This window comes from Podarcis muralis, chromosome 1 (genome assembly GCF_964188315.1).
Source record: "Podarcis muralis chromosome 1, rPodMur119.hap1.1, whole genome shotgun sequence".
NCBI classification, from domain to species: Eukaryota; Metazoa; Chordata; class Lepidosauria; order Squamata; family Lacertidae; genus Podarcis; species Podarcis muralis.
Window position 1 is genome coordinate 73540446 of NC_135655.1, and position 20814 is coordinate 73561259.

Here is a 20814-nt window from a genome sequence, read left to right on the forward strand (position 1 = left end):
ATTTCCTGACCACAGGCAACATAATAAAAAAAGGGAACATACAATGATTTCTGAGAGGGGTAGTGTGGCTAGAGCCCAAGTTTGATTTCTTCTTAAACTGTGGAGCCTGTGAACTTAAGAAGAATGGGATAGGAAAATATGTAGTAGCAAGATTGCTGGGACCATCTTGGCCATCTCTTAGTGCAGACCCAGGTCACGAAGACTGAGCTTCCATAGCTGCCACTCATCATGAGCCACCATTGACAGGACTGGCAGCAAAAGCAGCAGATATGTTCTATGCTTGTGATAGTATTTTAATCTCGTTAATTGTGCTGTTTTAAATATGCATTTTATATTTGATTTCCTTTAGTAATGTTTCCTTTCAGGTTTTTCTTAGAAAACTTTGCTGCGTTAAATGTGCATTCTGTGGTTGACCTGCTTTGTAATGTTCTGTTTTGAAATCTTTAAGATACTATTTTAGTTTCCTGTTAACTATGTTGCTTTGAATGGGTATACTTTGCATTTGACTTTCTCTAGGAATTTTTTATTCTGGATTGTTTTATTTGATGTTTTAATGTGCTGTAAAGCACTGTTTGTTTCTTAAAAATATAAAGTGGTAAAGAAATGAAATGAATACTATGACTACTACTATTATAGGTTAAATGTTTTCCTTCACTTAACCAGGACATTTCCTCCAAGTAGTAGAACCAGGGACTGTAATAAGTCTTTTACACAGAAACTTCCCATATAGTTGTAGTGATCCACACCCTGAATACCTCTACAGGTAATCCTACTCCAGCCTTCTCAAGTGATACAAGTAGGAGTAGGAGAAAAGTCTACTCCTTGCTTTCCCCTGCCTTCCTGAGAAGAACTTTCTACACTACATGGAGCCTATCTTGTACCAAAAGAATGCTATCTGGCAGGAAATCATTCCAGATGTTCTCTGGAGAATCTCACATCGTGAGTACTCCTCCTCCAGTAACTCTCCCCACCCGCCGTAGCTCCATGACAAAAAAGACAAAACTCTGAAGCCAAACTTTCTGTACTTTAGGTAAAAGTATACAATCCCCTTGCTATTGTGGGATCACAATGTAATTCCAACAAACTGATTAGGAGATCTCTCTCTGTACACAAAGACACATGAGGGAAAAAAATGGAAATAATAAATTTGGAGTGTATACTAAAAAAGCATCAGTGAAGAATTTATAGGATCCCTTCTATAGTCATGCATATATATATGTGTGTGTGTGTGTGTGTGTGTGTGTGAACCTTAAGTTCAAAAAAGTGACGGAAATTGCAAGATGGGCAGACATACTGAGGGAGGGCACATGTCCTCAGCAGCTTATTTTGGACTCTGTGCTATTTGCATACTCTTTCAGATTCATTTGCTGTTTCTTTTCTTGGTGAAAGGGGAGAGAAGATGGGAAGTCCCTGCCAAGGAGGAGGTGGGAAGTCCCTGCTTCTACTTCTTTATGAGAAGAACTTTGGTTATTTTGTGGTCATGAACAAGTTCCGCATATTGCTGCAGCTGCAATGGCAAAGTCAAGCCCAGCCATGGGGAAGACCTCCCAGGGATCTGGTGTTCTCTGGCTACTAAGAGTCAGCCCTGGACAGTCCAAGCACTCAGCTCTGGAGAAAAGCCTGAAATTCAAGTCTTCCTGAAACCAACCAACTGATTAGGAGAGCTACAATTTTAAAGAAAAATGAAAAAACAAAGTTGTTCTTCATATTTCACAGGTTTTTAGACTGGATGCATTGTTTTACGATGGATGCATTGCCCAGAACTCCATGTTCAGCCCAGAGGAGCCAAGGGGGAAGAACGCTGCAAAACTGACAAATCAAAGGAAAAGTCTGTTTAGAAATAATGCGTACAGGTCATAGGAAGGTCAAAGGAAGGTGGAAAAGGAGCATGCAGTAAATCAATACTGGGAAGCTATTTAGTCCAACAACAGTTATGTTGCATCTATGTGCCTAAAACAGGACCCTCTTGTCTTATCTATCTCAGAGTGGTTTAACTATCAATCCCTCTCCCCAAGGAACTCTGGGAACTGTGGCTCTGTGAGGGGAAGAGGGGTCGCTTAACAACTCTCAGCACCCTTAACAAATCACAGTTCCCAGGATTCTTTGGGGGGGGGGCCATGACTGGTTAAAATTGTCTAATTCTACTTTAAATGTATGGTACATACTCATTTTCTTTTACTTTCTTGCATGCCCTCTAGCTGTTCAAACCAACCCATGAAGATATTAGTCGATTCTGGGGCAAACTTACAACCCACCACTGATCTTTAAATCTGTCATGCTCCCCCACAAAACTATGGGTTGAATTTGTTTTCTTCTGTAACATGGGAGCCAAGAACACCTGTATCTCTAGCTTTCTGGTGATGGAGAAGCAGGAAGCGGGAACTTAGCTTTTCTTAGCCTTTTCCTACCAAGCTTGCTGATTCTGTTGCCGTTCCTGTCTGGTGGGTTGCAGTGGCCTAAGAAGGAAACAACCCACCCCCAAGGAAAATGCTATGTGTACAAGCAGTCTCAGAATAGTACAGACCGACTGGGGTGGAGCTTTCCTTGGCTGGGTGGAGAGCACTGCTCAGCTCCCTTAAGTGAAGTGTCTGGTCCTTGGCACTGCATCCTTCCAGAGGATAGCTTCCCCTTTGGCAACCCCCCAAAGGTAGCAGCTCCTTAAGCAAGGACTCTTAGGGCAGGGCGAGTAGGGCTGAGAAGGAGGGACAGCCCAAACCTTGATGACACACATACAGCTCTCACCCCCTGATCATTCAAGGGAGAAATTCCTTAAATAAAAATGACTCCCAAGCCAAGTTTCTGTACCCTCTGTAACAGGGCTAACAAGTGCGGTTCAGGTCTTGTTCGATTACAACAGCCATTTTTCCCTGTGCTGGCTGGAGCTGATGAGAGCAGAGATATTGGAGTCCAGTCCTTCTCTTCCAGGGCTGCTTCTACATTTGTCACCAGGGGGACATATAAAACACATGGAAACCATAATTCAGCACTATCAGCTGTGAATGCATTTTGCAATTCAAAGCCAGGATATTTCTGTCTTATAACCAGAGTTCATAAAGTTGTTTGCATCTACCTTCTAAGCCCCAGTGAATTCACTGTGATAAATATGCTTAAGCATTGATGCATCTGACGTTGAAACCAGAGCAATTTAAAAAAGAACCAGTAGAAATAGGATGAAAGGAAATGGGTGTTAGGAAATAGAGGCCCATTGCTTCAAGTCTGTAAGTCTGCATCTGCACTCCAAATGCCCTTTTTTAAATATATATATACTTCTAAAAGTTAGAAATAATTTTAGCCACCCAACTATTTGGGATATCCATAGCATAAAAATGTTTCGCAGCTAGCATGCCTCATGGAGTAACAATTTGGTGCTGTGACACAGAACCAGGTGTGTAGGGTCTGGAAAAAACAACAGGGAAAGCAACAAGCTGCTGCAGGATACTCTTGCACTTACTATAGGGGTCTAGCACCTATGGAGTACATGGCATGTGTCCAACTGGGATCCATAACTGACCGGCTGTATAGACCTGAACAAGAACCAGAATCAACCAAGGCACCATGCCAATTTAAACAAGCAGTCAAAGCAAATGTTGGGAGAAAATACTAGGAGGATGCATCTTCATGACAGGTTATATATATTCTGGCAGGGGCAGAGAGACACCCTGATCTCAAGCTTTTTTTATGAGCTGGCGGATACATTAACCAAGACCGCAGCTACTGCCCATTGTAGCAATGGCTTCGTAGCCAGATACCATTGTGGAAAGGCCTTGGGACTGTATCATCGATGGTAAAGCTTCTCTTTTTCTGCCCTTATCCACAGCCCTTCATTTCACATTGCTGCCCGGCCCTTCCCTCCTCCACTCCCAGGAGAAGGAACTCTTCTTTCTCTAGCTGACGGTAAACAGGCGCCGTGGCACAAAGGCCCAGCCTTCACAGCCAGAGCTGAAGTGGAAGGAGGGGGCGGGGAAACCACACACGCACGCACACACACACACACACACACACACACCCCTCCTGCTAGCATTGAAAAAGACATCCAGCTGCTCCACTCACTCTGCCAAGATGGAATGAGGAGCTGCCGAAGAACAAACACAGAAAGCAGCATAGGGGTGGGAGGCTTCTCTGCAGCCAGGCAGGGAGCTCCATTTCTGAGAAGGGAGATGCAGCCATCCCGCACAGACACACCCAGCACACACACCACAAATGTCTGCCCCTAGTCGGCTCCTAATCCTCACAGCTGCCTGTTGCTTCCCACTCACTCCGCAACGCATCATCCATCCGTGGCTCGTAAGGGCTTTGGCAAAAGTGATCGCACTGAGCTCCTCCTCCTACCCAGTTATTACTTCCTCGCCACTGTGCTGATCTCAGTACAAACCCACTCCCTCAAAATGGTCGCTTCAGAGGCCATCTCATGTAGGCAAAGCCAGCTATCAAAACACGGCTTGTTAGCACAGGGCTGGTAGCAGGCTGCGCACTCTACCCTGAAAGTTAATGCTGTCTTCTCTCCCTTATAGCCCAAGGCTCCGATGGAACTTAAAAACCACAGGATTCAGCAGATGGAACATACAGTACTCCTTGAAAGCTCAGCTTTTATTTTTTAAACGTTTCTAGAATTCACAGTTGAAGAGGAGAGGGAAAATATTGCTTGCGTGCTGGCATGTTTGTTGAAAACAAGAAGAGGGAAAGATTTGGGATGGGGGGTGGGGGGGAGGGAGGGAAGTCTTTCAGCACAGCTCACAGTTCATGCATCTTCTAACAAGCTGAAAGTTTCCCCTCCTTCGTTCCCACACCCTCACAAGAGAAATGAAACAACACGTTCCATATGCTGTGACCTCCCCTCTCCTTTCGGATTGCAGAAGCAGACCAATTAAGCAACATGCATGTGAATTTGCAAATGTGTCCTAATATACAGTACGGATGATATTTTATGCAGAGGACAGCCCTACGTTGAGTTCTAACACGCAGAAATGCTCCAATGTTTGAGGTCTGAGAAAGGATACAAGGGATGTGGAAGCAGAGCAGCACATATCCTTAAGTTCACTGGACAACATTCCTCTTTTCCTCTCTCTTCGTGAACCAGGAATAGCCAAGTGGAGTGGAGTCACTAGAGCAAAGCAGGGTGTGGCAAGTCTGGAAACAAATCTTTCAATTAGAAGCCATCAGAGGCTCCAGACTTGGGGAGCCTCGGGTTGAGAACAGTTGAACAAAATGGTCTGCTATTTATTACTGAATGGAAATTAAAAAACAACCCTGAGGAATCCAAGCAGCGCCTTTTCTGCATGATTCTCACACAGCAACATGTTGGCAGCTCCACAAGAGGGTGGGCCATATGTTTTTGGACACAAGAAGCTAATTCAGCTGCGCTTTTAAAACTCTTGTCACTCACAGCTCTGCCATATCAGCTTCTATTAATAAGGTATCTGAGCTTCTCTCGCTCACACCCACACACGGCAGGCATATTAGGAATATTTCCAATGTTACTAGGAAGCAGATTGCTGGATGTTTAACAAATACTGGCAAAAGAGAGAGATAGAAAGACAGTGCTTCCTTCTGTAGGGCAGAAATTCTGGAGAAATAACCTGCTGACCACATCACACCACTTCCTGGTCTTTCTGCCTTCCGTTTCCATGCTGTTCCACATCCACGACACAGGACTCAAAGCCTTCATATTCTCCCAGTCAGTGCAAAAAGCAAGTGGGCAGCATGCAAAAAAAACAAATCATGGAAACAGGCACTGAGGCACACTTCAGTGCTGGTGGCGCTGCCAAGCTGTGTGAGGAAACTGGGATACCAAAAGCAGATGCTCTGCACAGCTTAATGCGCTGTAAGCTTTGGACTGCTGCTCCTGCAGAGATGGATGATTCCAAAAAAGGGCTCTGCTTCTGAGCAAGTCAGCAGTCTGGCTGATTTACTTACAAAAATGAGAGAGATCATATTAAGCCTAAGTACACTTATCCAGGCAGGCAAGCCTGGAGAACATGAGTCACGTTGATCACTGCAATTGAAGACAGCTGCTCTGCATCCTCCTCAGCCGAGCCATAGCTCCTCACCATTCAGAGGCTTGGGGCAAGAGCTGCATGCAAGCAAAGGTCTAGCAGGGGTGAATGTTGGTAATCTTTGGTAATATGGTGCGCCCTGAGCAAGGCCAAAATTGGGCACTCCCAAATGAATCTTCTCAATTTTGCGCCACCTCGGCTCAGCACCCTGTGCAGGGGAACCGCCCACACTGCCCTAAATCCAGTGCTGGTTGCAGGGACGTCTAGGATCCTGAAGCAAGTGATTCCTTCCTCTCTCACCAGCCAAGTGCCCCCTCCAAGTGGACCCTCACTGACCTGCATTACACTTGTAGGTCTCCTTGTGCCTTACTGCCCCAACGTCCCAATGTGGTTTTGGAAGAAAGCGCTGGGACTTTTGCTATGTTTTCCTGTTACTAGCTTTAGGACAGGTAGTCAAAGAGAGAGTTCCTGTTCTATTCCTCTTCTAAAACCAGCGTAGGATTTACTAACCTGCCCACCCCCAACAAAGTCCGTAGAGCAGGAACAGGGAAAACTTGTGGCATGTCAGAAGTTGCTGGACCACAACTCCCATCATCCCTGACCACTGGCAATGCTGGCTGGGAATGATGGAATTTGGGAGTCCCAACAACATCTGGAGGGCCACAAGTTCCCCTCACGCTCAGCAGCAGGTGGTATGCATAGAATTTTATGCAGATTCAGCTGTGGAAAAAGATGACTGTGCTTGAATGTCCACCCCCACCCTATCCCAGACTCAACACATTCAAGAAATGCTTGCCTTTGAGCAAAATACTCGCTGCACAAGAGGATCAACCTTCTCTTTTCCATTTGGTTCAACAATATTGAAGAATATTTATCAAACAAGCCTCCTGCTTTTTGATAAAAGGCTCTAAAAGCTCTTCAGTTTGTATAAATCAAGATAATGTCACTTCCAACAGTGCCTTACATAAAAGGGCTACCATTTATCCTAAATTCGTCAAAGGTTGCTCAAGAGCCTTGCAATTCAAATCTGAGCATTTTTATTCAATTTATACAATTAACAGCCCTCCCTATAACCGAAGTTCTCTGAGCAGTTTACAGGGATTAAAACCAAACGAAAAGTACAACAAAATGAAAATAAAACAAGGGTAACACAATTATGACCAGTCACAGTCCTGTTTTCCACCAGCCATTAAAGAACTCATCTCAGACAGCCAAGCAGCTTACTTTTATAAAGCAGCTAAACCAGGAGTGGGAAACCTCATCCAACCTGAATGTGGCCCTTCAGCTCTCTCCATTTGGCCCTCAGAACTCTCCCCAGGTCACATCTCTCACTGGCCCTACTTCACATATTAAGGTCTTCACCTTGTAGGAATGTGTCCCTGAGCTCTAATAAAGCTTCTTGTCTGTCTGGATGGAGGGCAGAGAAGGGTGTGTGAGTGTGTGTGCAGAAACTTCACAGGTGGTGAAACTTACATGTGTTCCTCTGGCCACTCTGGCCTCTGCTCCCACCCACCACTGCCATGTGGCCCACAGATGGTTGCCCAAAAGGGAATGCAGCCGTTGGGCTGAAACATGATCTCTCAGTGCTTGAGACTGACTAATGGTAAATGCACGCAAGGACACCAGAGCAAAGCAACCTATGGCGGGCGGAATGTTAAAGAGTCAGGACATAGACTTCAAAAGTGGTGGTTGGGGGGTCAGAAGATGAGGAGAGGAGAACAGGAACGTCAGGGATAAGGTACAATGCAATGGACAGGTGCTCTGTTAGGTTACTGACAGGTGCTCTGTTAGGTTACTGCTGTAGCTGATTCACCTCTTAAACTGAGAAGTGCCACAGATATAGGCACTATGTCAGATTCTGGGGGTTTGAGTTTTGGGCACTACACAATTATTTCACATGCACTTTTATCACAGAGCATGATACGAAGCTCCAAAAGGGGCTACGAGACGGTCTGCACTCTGTAACCCAAAACTCTGTTTGCAGGTTAGTTCAAACTAGCCTGGAGTATACACTGTGTCCAAAAGCAAAAAGTCAACAGAGTCAACAGCTGCACCACTTCAGTAGGAAGTTTAGTTTAGTTATAATATGTATGCTTGCCGTTACAGAAAATAGCTATTCTCTCTTCTTTTTCCTCTCCTTCTTTTTTGCATTGCTTTATTAAGGGCAGATAATGTTCCAGAGAGCTGTTGAGGAACAAACCGCTTTTCCACCCCGTCTCATTCTTACAACATTCCAGCCCCCTCCAGCCCCCATGGTTCCTGCTTACCAACGTAGTATGTGCTAGGAGCCGGCTGGTCATCTAGCCTCGATTCCAAGATACTTGAGGTCTGCGAATCGTGACGAAGCCACAATGCCACACCTAGAATTATTCCTCCTGCCAGCTGAAAAGAAATTTAAGAAGGCAGGTTAGCACGACCCCTTCAAATAAATGGGGGGAAAGAGATTGCTCATGCCATAAAACGATTCACCAAAACATTCCAAACCTCGTCACACACCCAAGATGCACCAAACACCCAGGCAAATGTGGGCAGGGTCTGTGAGATGGGATGAGGGATAAGAAGAAGAAGAAGAAGAAGAAGAAGAAGAAGAAGAAGAAGAAGAAGAAGAAGAGGAGGAGTTTGGATTTGATATCCCGCTTTATCACTACCCGAAGGAGTCTCAAAGCGGCTAACATTCTCCTTTCCCTTCCTCCCCCACAACAAACACTCTGTTAGGTGAGTGGGGCTGAGAGACTTCAAAGAAGTGTGACTGGCCCAAGGTCACCCAGCAGCTGCATGTGGAGGAGCAGAGACGCGAACCCGGTTCCCCAGATTACGAGACTACCGCTCTTAACCACTACACCACACTGGCTCTCAAGAGATTAAATGAGGTTACAGTTTTGTTTAAAAGACCTCTTCTGTACCAAACACATATCCAAACACAATCCTCAGGTTGACTTAGTCATTCATTTCCCTCCAGCAACCCAAATGAGACACTTATCGATGGGGTTCTTTTCATCCCAGTGCGATTAGAAAGTTATGTTTGAATCTATGTCCTAGTCTGTCAGCTGGGGGCTACATTAGCACATAATTAATGACAATGGCACTCAAGTAGCAGAAGAGCATTTCCAGTGCCCTTAACTACCAAAAGTGTGTTTGTTGTGAAGCATCAGAAAATGTGCGAAGTGTAGTATGGCTCAAAGAATTTCATTTCATGAAGACCCAATGCTAGGATACTTGTATTGATCATTGTGTCATATTCTTTAAAATATATAGGCAATGATTGATGAAGCTACAGGCGTTGCTGAATAACATTGCTACTGATCATGGGGTGGAGTCTCAGCATCTTGAATCATTCTTGCACATCCTCATGATGGCAAATTATGATACACCTTTCTTTTTTAAAAAAGTATACTTAAACTGGCTACTTTTAGCTTTAAGGATATTAAAGTAGCCAGCTTAAGCAGTCTTTTTGAAATGCATGTTTGTATTTTTTTTCTTTTTTGTACTTTCTTCCAAGCAGAACAGGAAACATTACATAAAGGGGTAGGGGTAAAGTTAAGGTACCCCTGACCGTTAGGTCCAGTCGCGGATGACTCTGGAGTTGCGGACTCATCTCACTCTATAGGCCAAGGGAGCCGGCAATTTGGGGTGAGGAGGAGAAAAGGCAAGAGAGCGAGAAACACGGTTGCACTAACTAAAGTCTTTGCAGAGATGTACACTAGTGAGGCTCATTAGCTGAAAGCCTCAGGGTAGCTTTTTGAGGGAAGTGACATAGATTTTGCAAAGAGACGTTAGACACTGGCCTTGTTTTCATGTCCCAATATGCCACAACCAATTTGGGGACATCCAGACTTGCCCTTGCCCCACCGCTTTCACTCAAGGAAGCCTGATCTTTACCACTGAATCAGAGCAAACATCAATAGGATTTTCTTGGGACCGATGCTTCCTCCAATTTATTGCTAAAGAGTAGGTTTCCCAGGGGAAAGCGGCGGGGGAAGGGCAAAACTGCTCGAACCCATGCCTAGAAAGTGCATGACAAGCAGAAACGACTCAGACTCACGCTTTCTAGGCATGGGACCAGAACAAGTCTAGACGAGCCCTATGCTGTATACTGCTTTAAGTACCAATGGACCTACTTCCTGCCACGGGCTTCTCCCCCATGGAGCACCTTTGGGGCTCAAAAAAGTCACAGCGTGGCTTCTCATTATTTTTATTTTTCAAATTTATTTTGTCAGGTGTGTCCAACTAGCAGTATGCCAGAAATAAGCTAAGAACAAACCTTGGTTGATTTCTGGCTTACCACATGTGGTTTGTTTGAAGCAAGAAAGCAAGCAAGCGAGCCATAGTCTGGATATGGACAACACCAAAAGCCACAAAGAACAGCCACACACTCATCCACTCCTATTTGTACACTCATAGTAAGGTGAACATGGAGTGGTGGATACCATCAACTTGGCCACCACTTACTTCATCCTTCTGCCACCACTCTCCTCTTCCTCCTCATTTTTAGCCTTGCAACAACACAGCCTCTATATTTTAACTGCATAATTCAGGTGTGCACCGAAGCGCTGTAATGCACCTGGCATAAGGTGATGCTGTGGGAACTTGGGGTTGTGCCGCAAAAACATTATCATTTCCCCACATCTCACATCTCTGTAGCTTTCTCCAGTGCAACGTCTTTACCGGCTACAAGATATATCCAGTTTTAAAATACCGGTTCTTTCTCTGATATACCAGACCAGGATTATAGTCTCACAGTTTTTCCTATAGCTTCTTCCATTCAAGGAGTGGTATTTTCAAAAGCAAGGCAATTCAAAAATCATGGCAACTGAGTCTAGTTTTTCAAAATACAGTGGTACCTCAGGTTAAGTACTTCATTTGTTCCGCAGGTCCGTACTTAACCTGAAACTGTTCTTAACCTGAAGCACCACTTTAGCTAATGGGGCCTCCTGCTGCCGCCGGAGCACGATTTCTGTTCTCATCCTGAAGCAAAGTTCTTAACCCGAAGCACTATTTCTGGGTTCGCGGAGTCTGTAACTTGAAGCGTATGTAATCTGAGGTACCACTGTAAACATGGTATGAAGGATATTTAAATTTGGACTCCAAAAGACACTGAACAGCTGAGAGAAGAAAGGTAAAAAGAGACAAAAGTATGGGAAATGCCCGGGCCAAGCTTGTTAAAAGGGGTATGTGGTACAACTGCACTGAATCTCCCTCTGCAGTACAGAAAGAAAGAAATCACGCTAAAGAAGATGGAAGCAGAGTTTAGTATTATACATTGCTGTTTGTGAGGAGCATTCCCCTCCCTCCCCATCTTTGAATGTGATTTAAAGGCACAGTGTGTACACATGTGGCAAGTCCACCATAATTCTGGCTTCTACTTCACCATCTGACAAACAAAACAACAGCCCTGAGCTGCTCATAAAAAAGAAAAAACCCAAGAGGAAAACTAAACACTGGCGCAGACTGCAATTTTGCTTTTTCCACTCAGAGTCGGCAAGAATTCTGACAAATTGAAAACACACTGCAATGGGTCTGATCTTTGGCACACTGTTTTTTCCAGTTGCTTTTCCAGGTGTCCAATTCTGCTTTCCATATTCCAAATAAGATAATGCTTCAGCTGCCTAAGCCACACCGCAGAGCTAGAAAACAGTGCAATGCTCCGTTTCTCATGGGAAAACTGGTGGGAGGCAAATGGATGACGTCTGCAGAAGAGCACAAATGTAACACTTGTCCCATGTACACACTTCACAGTCACCAAAGAGTTTCATTCTTTTTCTCTCTTTTAAAGAAAGTTACCAAAGTCAGTCTCTCCTGCTCAGATTTTTTTTTTTAATAGTATATTCAAGCACACCAAATCTTTACTACTTTATGAGATATACATCCAATAAATACATTGCATGCAATGTCAAATTTTATGTATTGTTTTTATGCAGATTTTATGTATTGTTATATACATTCTAACATATTGTCCACTGCTTTATACAAAGCTACCCTCCCCTTCCATTCTGCAAATGGATGGAGCTTCCTGATCCCCCCCCCCATTGACATACTGTATTTTTCACTCCATAAGATGCATTTTTTTCCTTCTGAAAGGTAAGGGGGAAATGTATGTGCGTCTTATGGAGCGAATGTGTGGTTGCTGGCAGTGGCGGAGCTGGGGACTTTGGTTCCCGGAGCGGCAGGGGGGTAGCGTCCTAATGGTGGTACCTGCGCGAGGGGGCGGGGAGAGGCGAGGTGGGAGAAAAGGGCTTTAGAACACTCTTTAGAGTTCCCTCCGTCTGAGGGGCTCTGTGACTTGCATGAGAGCAGCCAGGAGCCAGCGCAGAGGGGGATCTTTCTCCTTCGTGCGCTCTGTATCCCCCCCCCCCCCGCTTTCCTCCTCTAAAAACTAGGTGAGTCTTATGGTCAGGTGCAAAAATAAGGCACTTTATACTTTTCATGAGCAAAAGACTTTGCTTGCATTTGCTTGCATGTGTCCGCACATAAGCAGTACGGTCCATGCTTCAACAGGACAGCCCCCTAATTAAAACCCTTCCAATATGATCTACTGAAACATGCTTCAACTACTTTTAAAGCCAGCAGAATACTAGCAAGAATTATAATACACACTACAGAATGGATCAGGAAGATAACAGTGTTGCTTAGCATAATTAGATGAAAATGAGATAGAGGAGGGTGGAAATATCAGCAGGTTGTGGTGGGGAAATGGGACCACAATCTGTAGACAGACAGAAAGGCAGCTGGAGAAGCCCGTTATACACTTTTAAATCCAGCCTCCTAAATATGTTTAATGTGGATACAGCCTATAAATATGTCCTTGCTTTCTGTTCATTTTTATTCTCAGTGTCTTCTGTCAAAATTTCAAAAGGATTTAGAGAATAAATCTCCTGCACTTATGCCAAAGATATCTATTTTCAAAGTCCCACTTATTGCAATGCAACTTCTCTTCAAGTAAATGTGTGTAGGATTGCAACCCAAAAACTTGATCCTAACCATGTTTTACTTGGACGTAAGTGCAAGTTAAGATTGCAGCCCCAGATATACTGTGTCTTAGAGAAACCCTGCATTCGCCCTTCCTGTTTACACAGCAATGTTTTAGCACCAAAAAAGGCGGCATTGAAATAGAATGTGATTACCACAACAACCTGCTACATTTCATTGTTTTCTGTGCAGATGGGTTTGCCCCACCCTGCATCTGATCTCTGAAAGTCTACCCCGAGAAAATTCACCAGAGTCCAGTTCACCAAATTCCAAGTTAATTAATTCAGCAGCACCTATATATAGAACCTTCTCTTTGGTAACTATCAGAACCAGATTTTGTACGCTCATTTAATAAGACATTTGTTTCAGTGGGCTTACTGAAACCACCCTCACTTATGGCTTTTCCAACAAGAAGAAAACAGACAACCAAGCAGGGAATGCAATACATTCCTGTAAGCTTTAGAGAAGTTGCTGCTAGGGGGAGTGAAAAATCTGGATACCAATCTCATATCTGCATCTGGCTCTTTAAGACTAATGAAGGTTTCGGAACATGGGAAAGATGCCATGAAATATCCTAGCAACTTCCTTCACTTAGAGCAAAGTGCAGCCTTTATTTCACTTGTGCTGAAGGAACACTTAGAGCAAAGTGCAGCCTTTATTTCACTTGTGCTGAAGGAACAGCTCAACGTTTTGGTCAGAACTGTGAAATCTCACAGGAACCTTGTGGTAACTGGTAGCAGATATGCATGCATGCAAGAGGTATCTGTCTATTGTGTGATGCATGTGAGCATGGTTATTAGGGAGACATTGTTAACATGGCAATCCCAAGCCAGGACAATTTTAATTAATGCCAGTAAATCAGAATGTGAGGTTATAAACAAGGAGATAACCTACAATAGGTCATGGGGTCTCCCCCCTTTTTTTCTTTTCTTTTACAAAACATGCATTTTAAACCCCTTTATATCATCTCAGAGCACTCAAGCACTGTATAGCATTAATCACATCTAAAAATTATTTTATAGCCAGTGTGCAATTTGCAGTTCTGTGGGGAAAGGAGCTTTGGACAAAGGGAGGGTAGCAGGGACTGAGAGAGAAGCAAATGATTGCCCTACACGCAGAATTATCCGCAACCCTTCCTTATATGTTGCAGCATAGAGACTGTTCTCAAAAATGAAAGTGCCTTAGAACTTTGTGTGTTTTTTTCTCCATAACCAATGATCTGATCTCTTTGAAATTTGACACAGAGAACAATGCCGTAAAAATGAAAACCAAGCCTGCACTTTTGAAAAAAACAACCCTGTAATAACCAATATTATTTTAGATTTTAAGATGAACTTTGTTTCATTAATTTTTTCTATTACAGCTATGGATTGTAGGAAAGTTGTACCCAGTAGCCATTTTTCTCCCACGATGTCCAAAAAACATAAAATTTTGTTCCAAGACATGAGACCCAAAGATTTTATTCTTTGTTGAGAAAGAGCATATCTTTGCAATAATTTTCACCATCAAAAACTTTTGAATGCATTGTACCCTAACGCTGAAAATTTAGGTTTTCTAAACCTAGTTTTTCCACCAAAAAAGCTACATTTATACATTTTAAGGCATTTATAAAATCTTTTGAGTGCTGGTTTATTTTTTCCTGAAATCTTCATCAGGTTATTGATCTCTGTGTAAAATTTCAAAGAGATCTGATCATTGGTTATGGAGAAAAAAGATAAAATGCACACAAAAAAAGATAAAATGCTATGGCAGCAGCCCCAAATTTTGTACTTCTAGGTAGGAAGTTACTGTAATGATGGGTGTCAATGTGAACTTTTTCTATGGTTTGTTCTTGTAGATCATGGCATCAGGATAATAGGCATAACTTGATATAAAAAGAAACCCCATTATGAACTCTCTAGACCCTGCTACTAGTCCTTATCTTAAATGTGAGCTGGAAAGTACGCATAAGTATCCTGATTTCCTAATACTTAATATTAGTATTGGCGCTAACCCTCCTGTAAGATTCCCCACCCCCCATAGACAGTAAGTTCTTTAGAGAACTCCAAAGGTAAACTCATGATTCAAAGAATATTCAGATAACCAGAATCATGTCCTTTCCACTTCAACCTTATCAGTGTAAATAGAGTGGTGACAGACAGGAACTTGCAGGAAATAAACAATTGCACAAAGACATAGAAAGGTTGTAACACTCACACATTCAGGAAACCCCTCCCCTGTCCATAGAGTTACACTGGGCCAGAGTAATGCTTATACCCCAGATTTTCAATGGCTGCACAGCTCACAGCTCCAACAAGACCCTCTTTTTGCCCCACACTTTCAAGGACCAGCTTCACACTTCTGTGGACCAAGGAATGGGTCTGCCTTACTGACACAGAATACTGAACGGGAGGCAAAAGGCAGAGTTCTCCATTCCTGACTAGCTCTCTAGGTACTTCAGGTCAGGTATACATCCCCACTTCCCTTTTCTTCTTTTCCCATGGGTACTATGGCAGACTGCCATGCTCATTCTCCAGGGCTTGGGGTAATTCTGCCCAGTATCTCAGGAGAAAGCTGCAAAAGAGAATGTTTGTGGCCAGACAGCTCTGCCCAAGTCTACAAAGTTAAATGCTTCTTCCTAGTAAGAGTGACTTACCAGAAAGTAGCCCACTTACGGAGTGCTCTCCCCAGGGAGGTGCAGCTTTCATCTACGCCATTATGGCACCAGGCAAATTATATTATATTATAGGAGGTTTTTAATCTATGATGGAACTGTATCTCTTTTTTCAGGACTGCCACTTGAGTTTACTATTTCTTAACAACATTTTACTGTTTTTGCTTTAAAATGTATGCCACTGTGAAAGTTTCTTAATGGAAAGGCATGATAGAAAACTGGGTGTTAGACCAGGGGTCGGCAACCTAAGGCCCACAGAGGCTGTTTAACCGGCCCAAGCCACCCCCAAACCGAGTCCCCACGCGCTGCGCTAAACCGGCATGGCACGGGGACTCTCTTCCACGGCTCTGGAAATCGCTTCTGCGCATGCCCAGATACCGAAAATCACTTCTGTGCAGGTGCAATTTTTGGCATCTGGGCATGTGCAAAGCAATTTCTGGCGCCACGCACATGCGCAGACGTAATTTCCGGCGTTGTGCTGTGCCGGTCCGGCACACGGATCTCCGCAGAAGTGATCTGGCCCATGCCTGGTAAGCTTTGCCAACCCTTGTGTTAGATCATGAAAGGTGGTGGCACAAAGTTCTTTGACAGGAAATGAACACACAACACAAGGCAAAATTACTCATCACATTTGTTCTTTCAAGGAGGTTAGGGCATCCTTCATGTGATTTATGTCGCCCTATCTGCAAAGACCACCCAGGGAGCTCCGTGACCGAGCAAAATTTGAGGCCAAGTATCCCTGACCCAAGAACTATATTCACTCATGCCAATTTACAGGGTATCAACAGATAGCATCATGTCCAAAATTTGAGAAGTAACAGTGCAACCCTCTCCAGCACCATTAGGACTTCAGTCTGAGAACAGACTGGTTTTGGATAGACACATTCAACAAGGAAGTTACAAGTTGTAAAGTATTCCAAGAGAAGCCACTGGTGTTCTTTTCAGACAATGTGTTTTCTAAAAGATGGTACCCAAGGTGAGATCAGAAAGCAGACCTCAGGCTTACATGTGCTTTCCCTTCTACCATATCTCGCTCCTTCCACTACAGAGAGAACCTGCATTTAAATTGGTGGGATTTTCTGAAACCTGCAAGAGGGAGAGAACCTGCTCTTTAACAGATCTATCAGAAAGAGATCTTCATTCTAATCCAGGGGATGAAATACTAGTGCCTTAACAGGCCCTAACACCACAGAGTGGGAGGCTGCTGTTGGGGAAGGGCATAATTCTCTTAGATGATAACATATCTGCAATGCTGCAGGAGAAAGATGGAGTGGAAATGAGGGGATTCTTATGGGTGAAAGGCAACTAAGTTATACTCGAGTAGACCAGTTGAAATTAATGAACCTTACCCATATTCATTCATTTCTGTGAGACTACTTTGAGCAAAACTTAGCTGAATGCCATCAATGCCATCCTATTTTTTCTGCAGCTATTGGATTGTTTTTATTCAGCTGTCTTTTGGTATATGATTATTACCTAGTTGAATAGTTGTTGGGTGTTTCCCCATAAGGTAAAAGGTGGGATATAAATACATAAATAAAATACTACTACTAATAATAATGTAAAAATAAAATAAAAAATAAGATTGTGTACTAAAGTAGCCCTGGTCAGATATTTGTCACTGTCCTACAGGGAAGTGAGGGCAGGGAAGGAGGACGGTGATGTAAGGTCCTGGCTGGTTCTATAAAGAAATCCTACAGAAAGGCCACAGTGTTGGCAGACAGGAAATTGCCTGGAAGGAAATCAGTTTACAGTGCACAGATGACACAGCTTTGCAGGCTGGGTAAGGAAGGGTTTAAAAGCTACCCATGACTGCATGTGAGTTCCTGTGCATGCAACATCATATAAGTCATCTCTTGTGTGCCTTCTTTATTGCCTTTTCTCCAGCCAAAGATTTATTGCTTCCCGGAAAGAACTGCGACAGCTCTTTTACACACAAATATGGAACAAATTCTTGAGAGTTTGGTGTGATGGGGAGAGGCGGGAGAAGGAAAAGTAAACTTGATAATGCTACATGAAATTGGCCAGCTAGGATCCATGTGGGCCAAAAATTTGACTGGCTCTTGAGATTGCATCAGTCTACCTAAAGGACACTTGGAAAAAGAGTTACGAGAACATGGGAACCAAACTCCCAGTGCTTCAAATGGTGAATATCCACTCCGTTTCTGCCTCTGCCCCACAGCACACCAGAACTCCTCCCTGTGATAAGCTTCTCCTTATTGCAGCATTGCTAGATTATCAATTTGGAATCCTTCTCTAAAACACATTCTTTCCTCAAAACTCAGAGGGTCAGGGAAGAGAAGAAGGGAGGAATTCCTACCTCAACCACCTCCTCTACCTTCTCATCTTTCTCTGTCCCCATAAGTTACCTCAACTCAGGAAGCTGCTTGGGAGCCATGCTCCTCACTTCCTCAAATGCTTGCCCTTCTCACCTCAGGCCCAAACTAGATTTAAACCTTAGGAAGTCTGTTTTAGCATTCTCAGTTCCATCACACCCAATTTCTCAGAAACTAGTCTTTCGTTTATACAACCAAGATAATTTCTTCTACTTCAATCCAAACCTAACTTGATTAAAGACTACAAGTGATAGATAATTGCTACATCACATGGTAGTTTGTCCTAGCAGCTAATTACTGCTACTAAAAAAACACCATAATGATTTATCTAGCCTCAATTTAGAAATACTAATCTAGCAGACACGATCTAATCTTTTTTGAACACCAGATGCTTTGCTCCTTTGTAAATAAAGAGTAAGTTGCTTTGGGGGAAGCTCTTTAAAGAACCAGTTTACTCGAGCATTTTCTACATGACATAGTTAGCGCAAATAAGGGCAATTGTTTTTATCCCCAAGGGCTAGTAGAAAGCAGATTCATGTCTTTCTAATTAAACAGTTGCTGCCACCCCCTTCAAACAGTCAAGTTTTCTTAACCTTCCTGGAATGAAGAAATTTCAAAAGTTTGGCTTGATGTACTAGAGGTCACATAGCAGACCATATTTACTTTTTGAACCACCGTTCTGAATGAATGAGTTTTTACCATTATTCCTAAAAGTTCTGTCTTGTCTCCACATTCAGCACTGGGTCTTGACTTCCAGATCTGAGTGCTTTTGACATCCTGGCCATTTTATTTCAACTTGGTTCACACACAAGAGAGAACGTTTTTCTGCTTCAGCAACTTAGTATTTTGTTCCTATGGTCCATGTAATTTCTGCAGGTTTTAAGATGGTTCATGCATCTGTTGTAGTGTGTGTGGACATTTGGGGAACAACTAGCAAGGCAGTGACAAGACAGAAGGTATTGCCTGAAATGAAGAGAAAGCTGTGAAGTGGAAAAATGTTAAGTACAAAATATTTTGATGATCTCCTGGTTTCTTTGCGTTTTTGCACTAATATTAACATCAAGAAAGATACCAGACAGAAGGCAGAGTTAAAACAGAAGAGTGCAACAGAAAGCATTGTTTTGCCATTAATCGCAGGAGACCCACAACTCAACTGGGGATCTGGGGGTTGAGATAAGGTAAAGGTAAAGGGACCCCTGATCATTAGCTCCAGTCATGACCGACTCTGGGGTTGCGGCGCTCATCTTGCTTTATTGGCCGAGGGAGCTGGCGTACAGCTTCCGGGTCATGTGGCCAGCATGGCTAAGCTGCTTCTGGCGAACTAGAGCAGCGCACGGAAATACAGTTTACCTTCCCGCCGGTACAATACCTATTTATCTACTTGCACTTTGACATGCTTTCAAACTGCTAGGTTGGCAGGAGCAGGGACCGGGCAACAGGAGCTCACCCCATTGCGGAGATTCGAACCGCCAACCTTCTGATCAGCAAGTCCTAGGCTCTGTGGTTTAACCCACAGCGCCACCCCCGCCCCACAGGGGTTGAGATAAATGTGCACAAGAACCTTAAATGTGCGCAATAACCTTACTCATGCTTGCTTGATGGGCTGAGTGGCTCAGAGATTTCATTTTGCAGTTTCCCTAAGGAAACTTATCACCACTAGGGTTGTGCTATAAACTGATATAGCATCTGACATCAGGTTTTAGATCAAATCGTGATAACCGTTTTTTGAAAGATGACTTTGCAATTTATTGCATATTGCGTGTGTGGTATTCAAAACTCACAATATTGGAAAAAACAGGAAGCCAATGCTTCTTCCTGCGTGTGCAGCCCTTGCTAACTCCACCTCAGTCAACCTCCATCCCTGCCTTCTGCAGTATCAATAACTACAAATCACTACAGCAGGAAGACTCAAAAATCACTCAGCAGATATCGCCAAACGGAGCTTTGAGACCCGGTTTAGCAGTCACTATGAGTCTCAACCTTCCCTGTAGCAGAGGCAGCAGCAGCAGCAAAACTCTACAAATTACTACAGCAAGCTGACTCAAATATCGCCAAGCAGATATGTATCGCCAAGCGGAGCTTTAATAAATGGTTAGCTCTCCGTGTCCCCAGCCATCCAGCCAGCAAGCAGGGACTTCTTCCCTCAGTTTCTTGCTTCAAGGCCCCAGGCTGTTAGTTGGCTTAGGGGAAGCCTACAGGTTCAGACTTCTGGAACTCATTTCCCCCATAGAAACATAAATAGGTTAGTAAAAAACCAGACACCTTCCTTTGTCATTTGACCCTCTTCTGTCATTCTGCGTGTGTGTACTGCTTGTGGGTGTGCTAGTGTGTATGTGTGTCTCCCTCCCCCCTCCCGTTGGTGGGGTGTGAGGTGCATTTGTTTTTGTGAAGCAGCCTGCAAAAAGCACTGGGGTTTTTTATTAACTCAACCCACACTTCACACTTTGCTTTCTGTAAGTGGCAGCCCAGCCCCTTGTTAAAACTGTACTGCTTGTGTGGGTGTGACTGTGACTGTCTCCCTGACTCCCTCTCCCCTCTGTTGGTGTGCCCAGCTGATGTTTCATTTGGAGCCATGACACTATGGCAAGGAACTTTCCTGGAGGTGAAGGGGTCTGTGGAGAAAGGCTTCTTCAGCTCCCTTTCTTTATCCCATGTTTTTTAGCTCAGTCAGCCCTGCAGTGTTTCGCTTGCACTCTCTGTTTGTTAACTCTTTCCCCTCCGAGTTGTTTCCTTCCTTGCTCTGTGATTCTCCTTCCCTTCTTCTTCCTCTTCTTCTTCTTCTCCTCCTCTTCCTCCTCCTTTCTGTGTGATTGTGGCTTTCAAGTTGCTTCAGAGTCAAAGAAATCCCCCCACCCTACTCTGCTCT

General features: G+C 43.8%; 1 protein-coding gene across 1 annotated transcript in view; it reads right to left on the minus strand.

Annotated features, from left to right (window-relative positions):
* Positions 1 to 20814, minus strand: part of CD81 (CD81 molecule) — a 57857-nt gene that overhangs the window by 23516 nt on the left and 13527 nt on the right. Inside the window, exon 2 of the mRNA XM_028733657.2 lies at positions 8261 to 8375. Within this exon, the coding sequence (XP_028589490.2) occupies positions 8261 to 8375 (115 nt within the window). The remainder of the gene's footprint in view (positions 1 to 8260; positions 8376 to 20814) is intronic.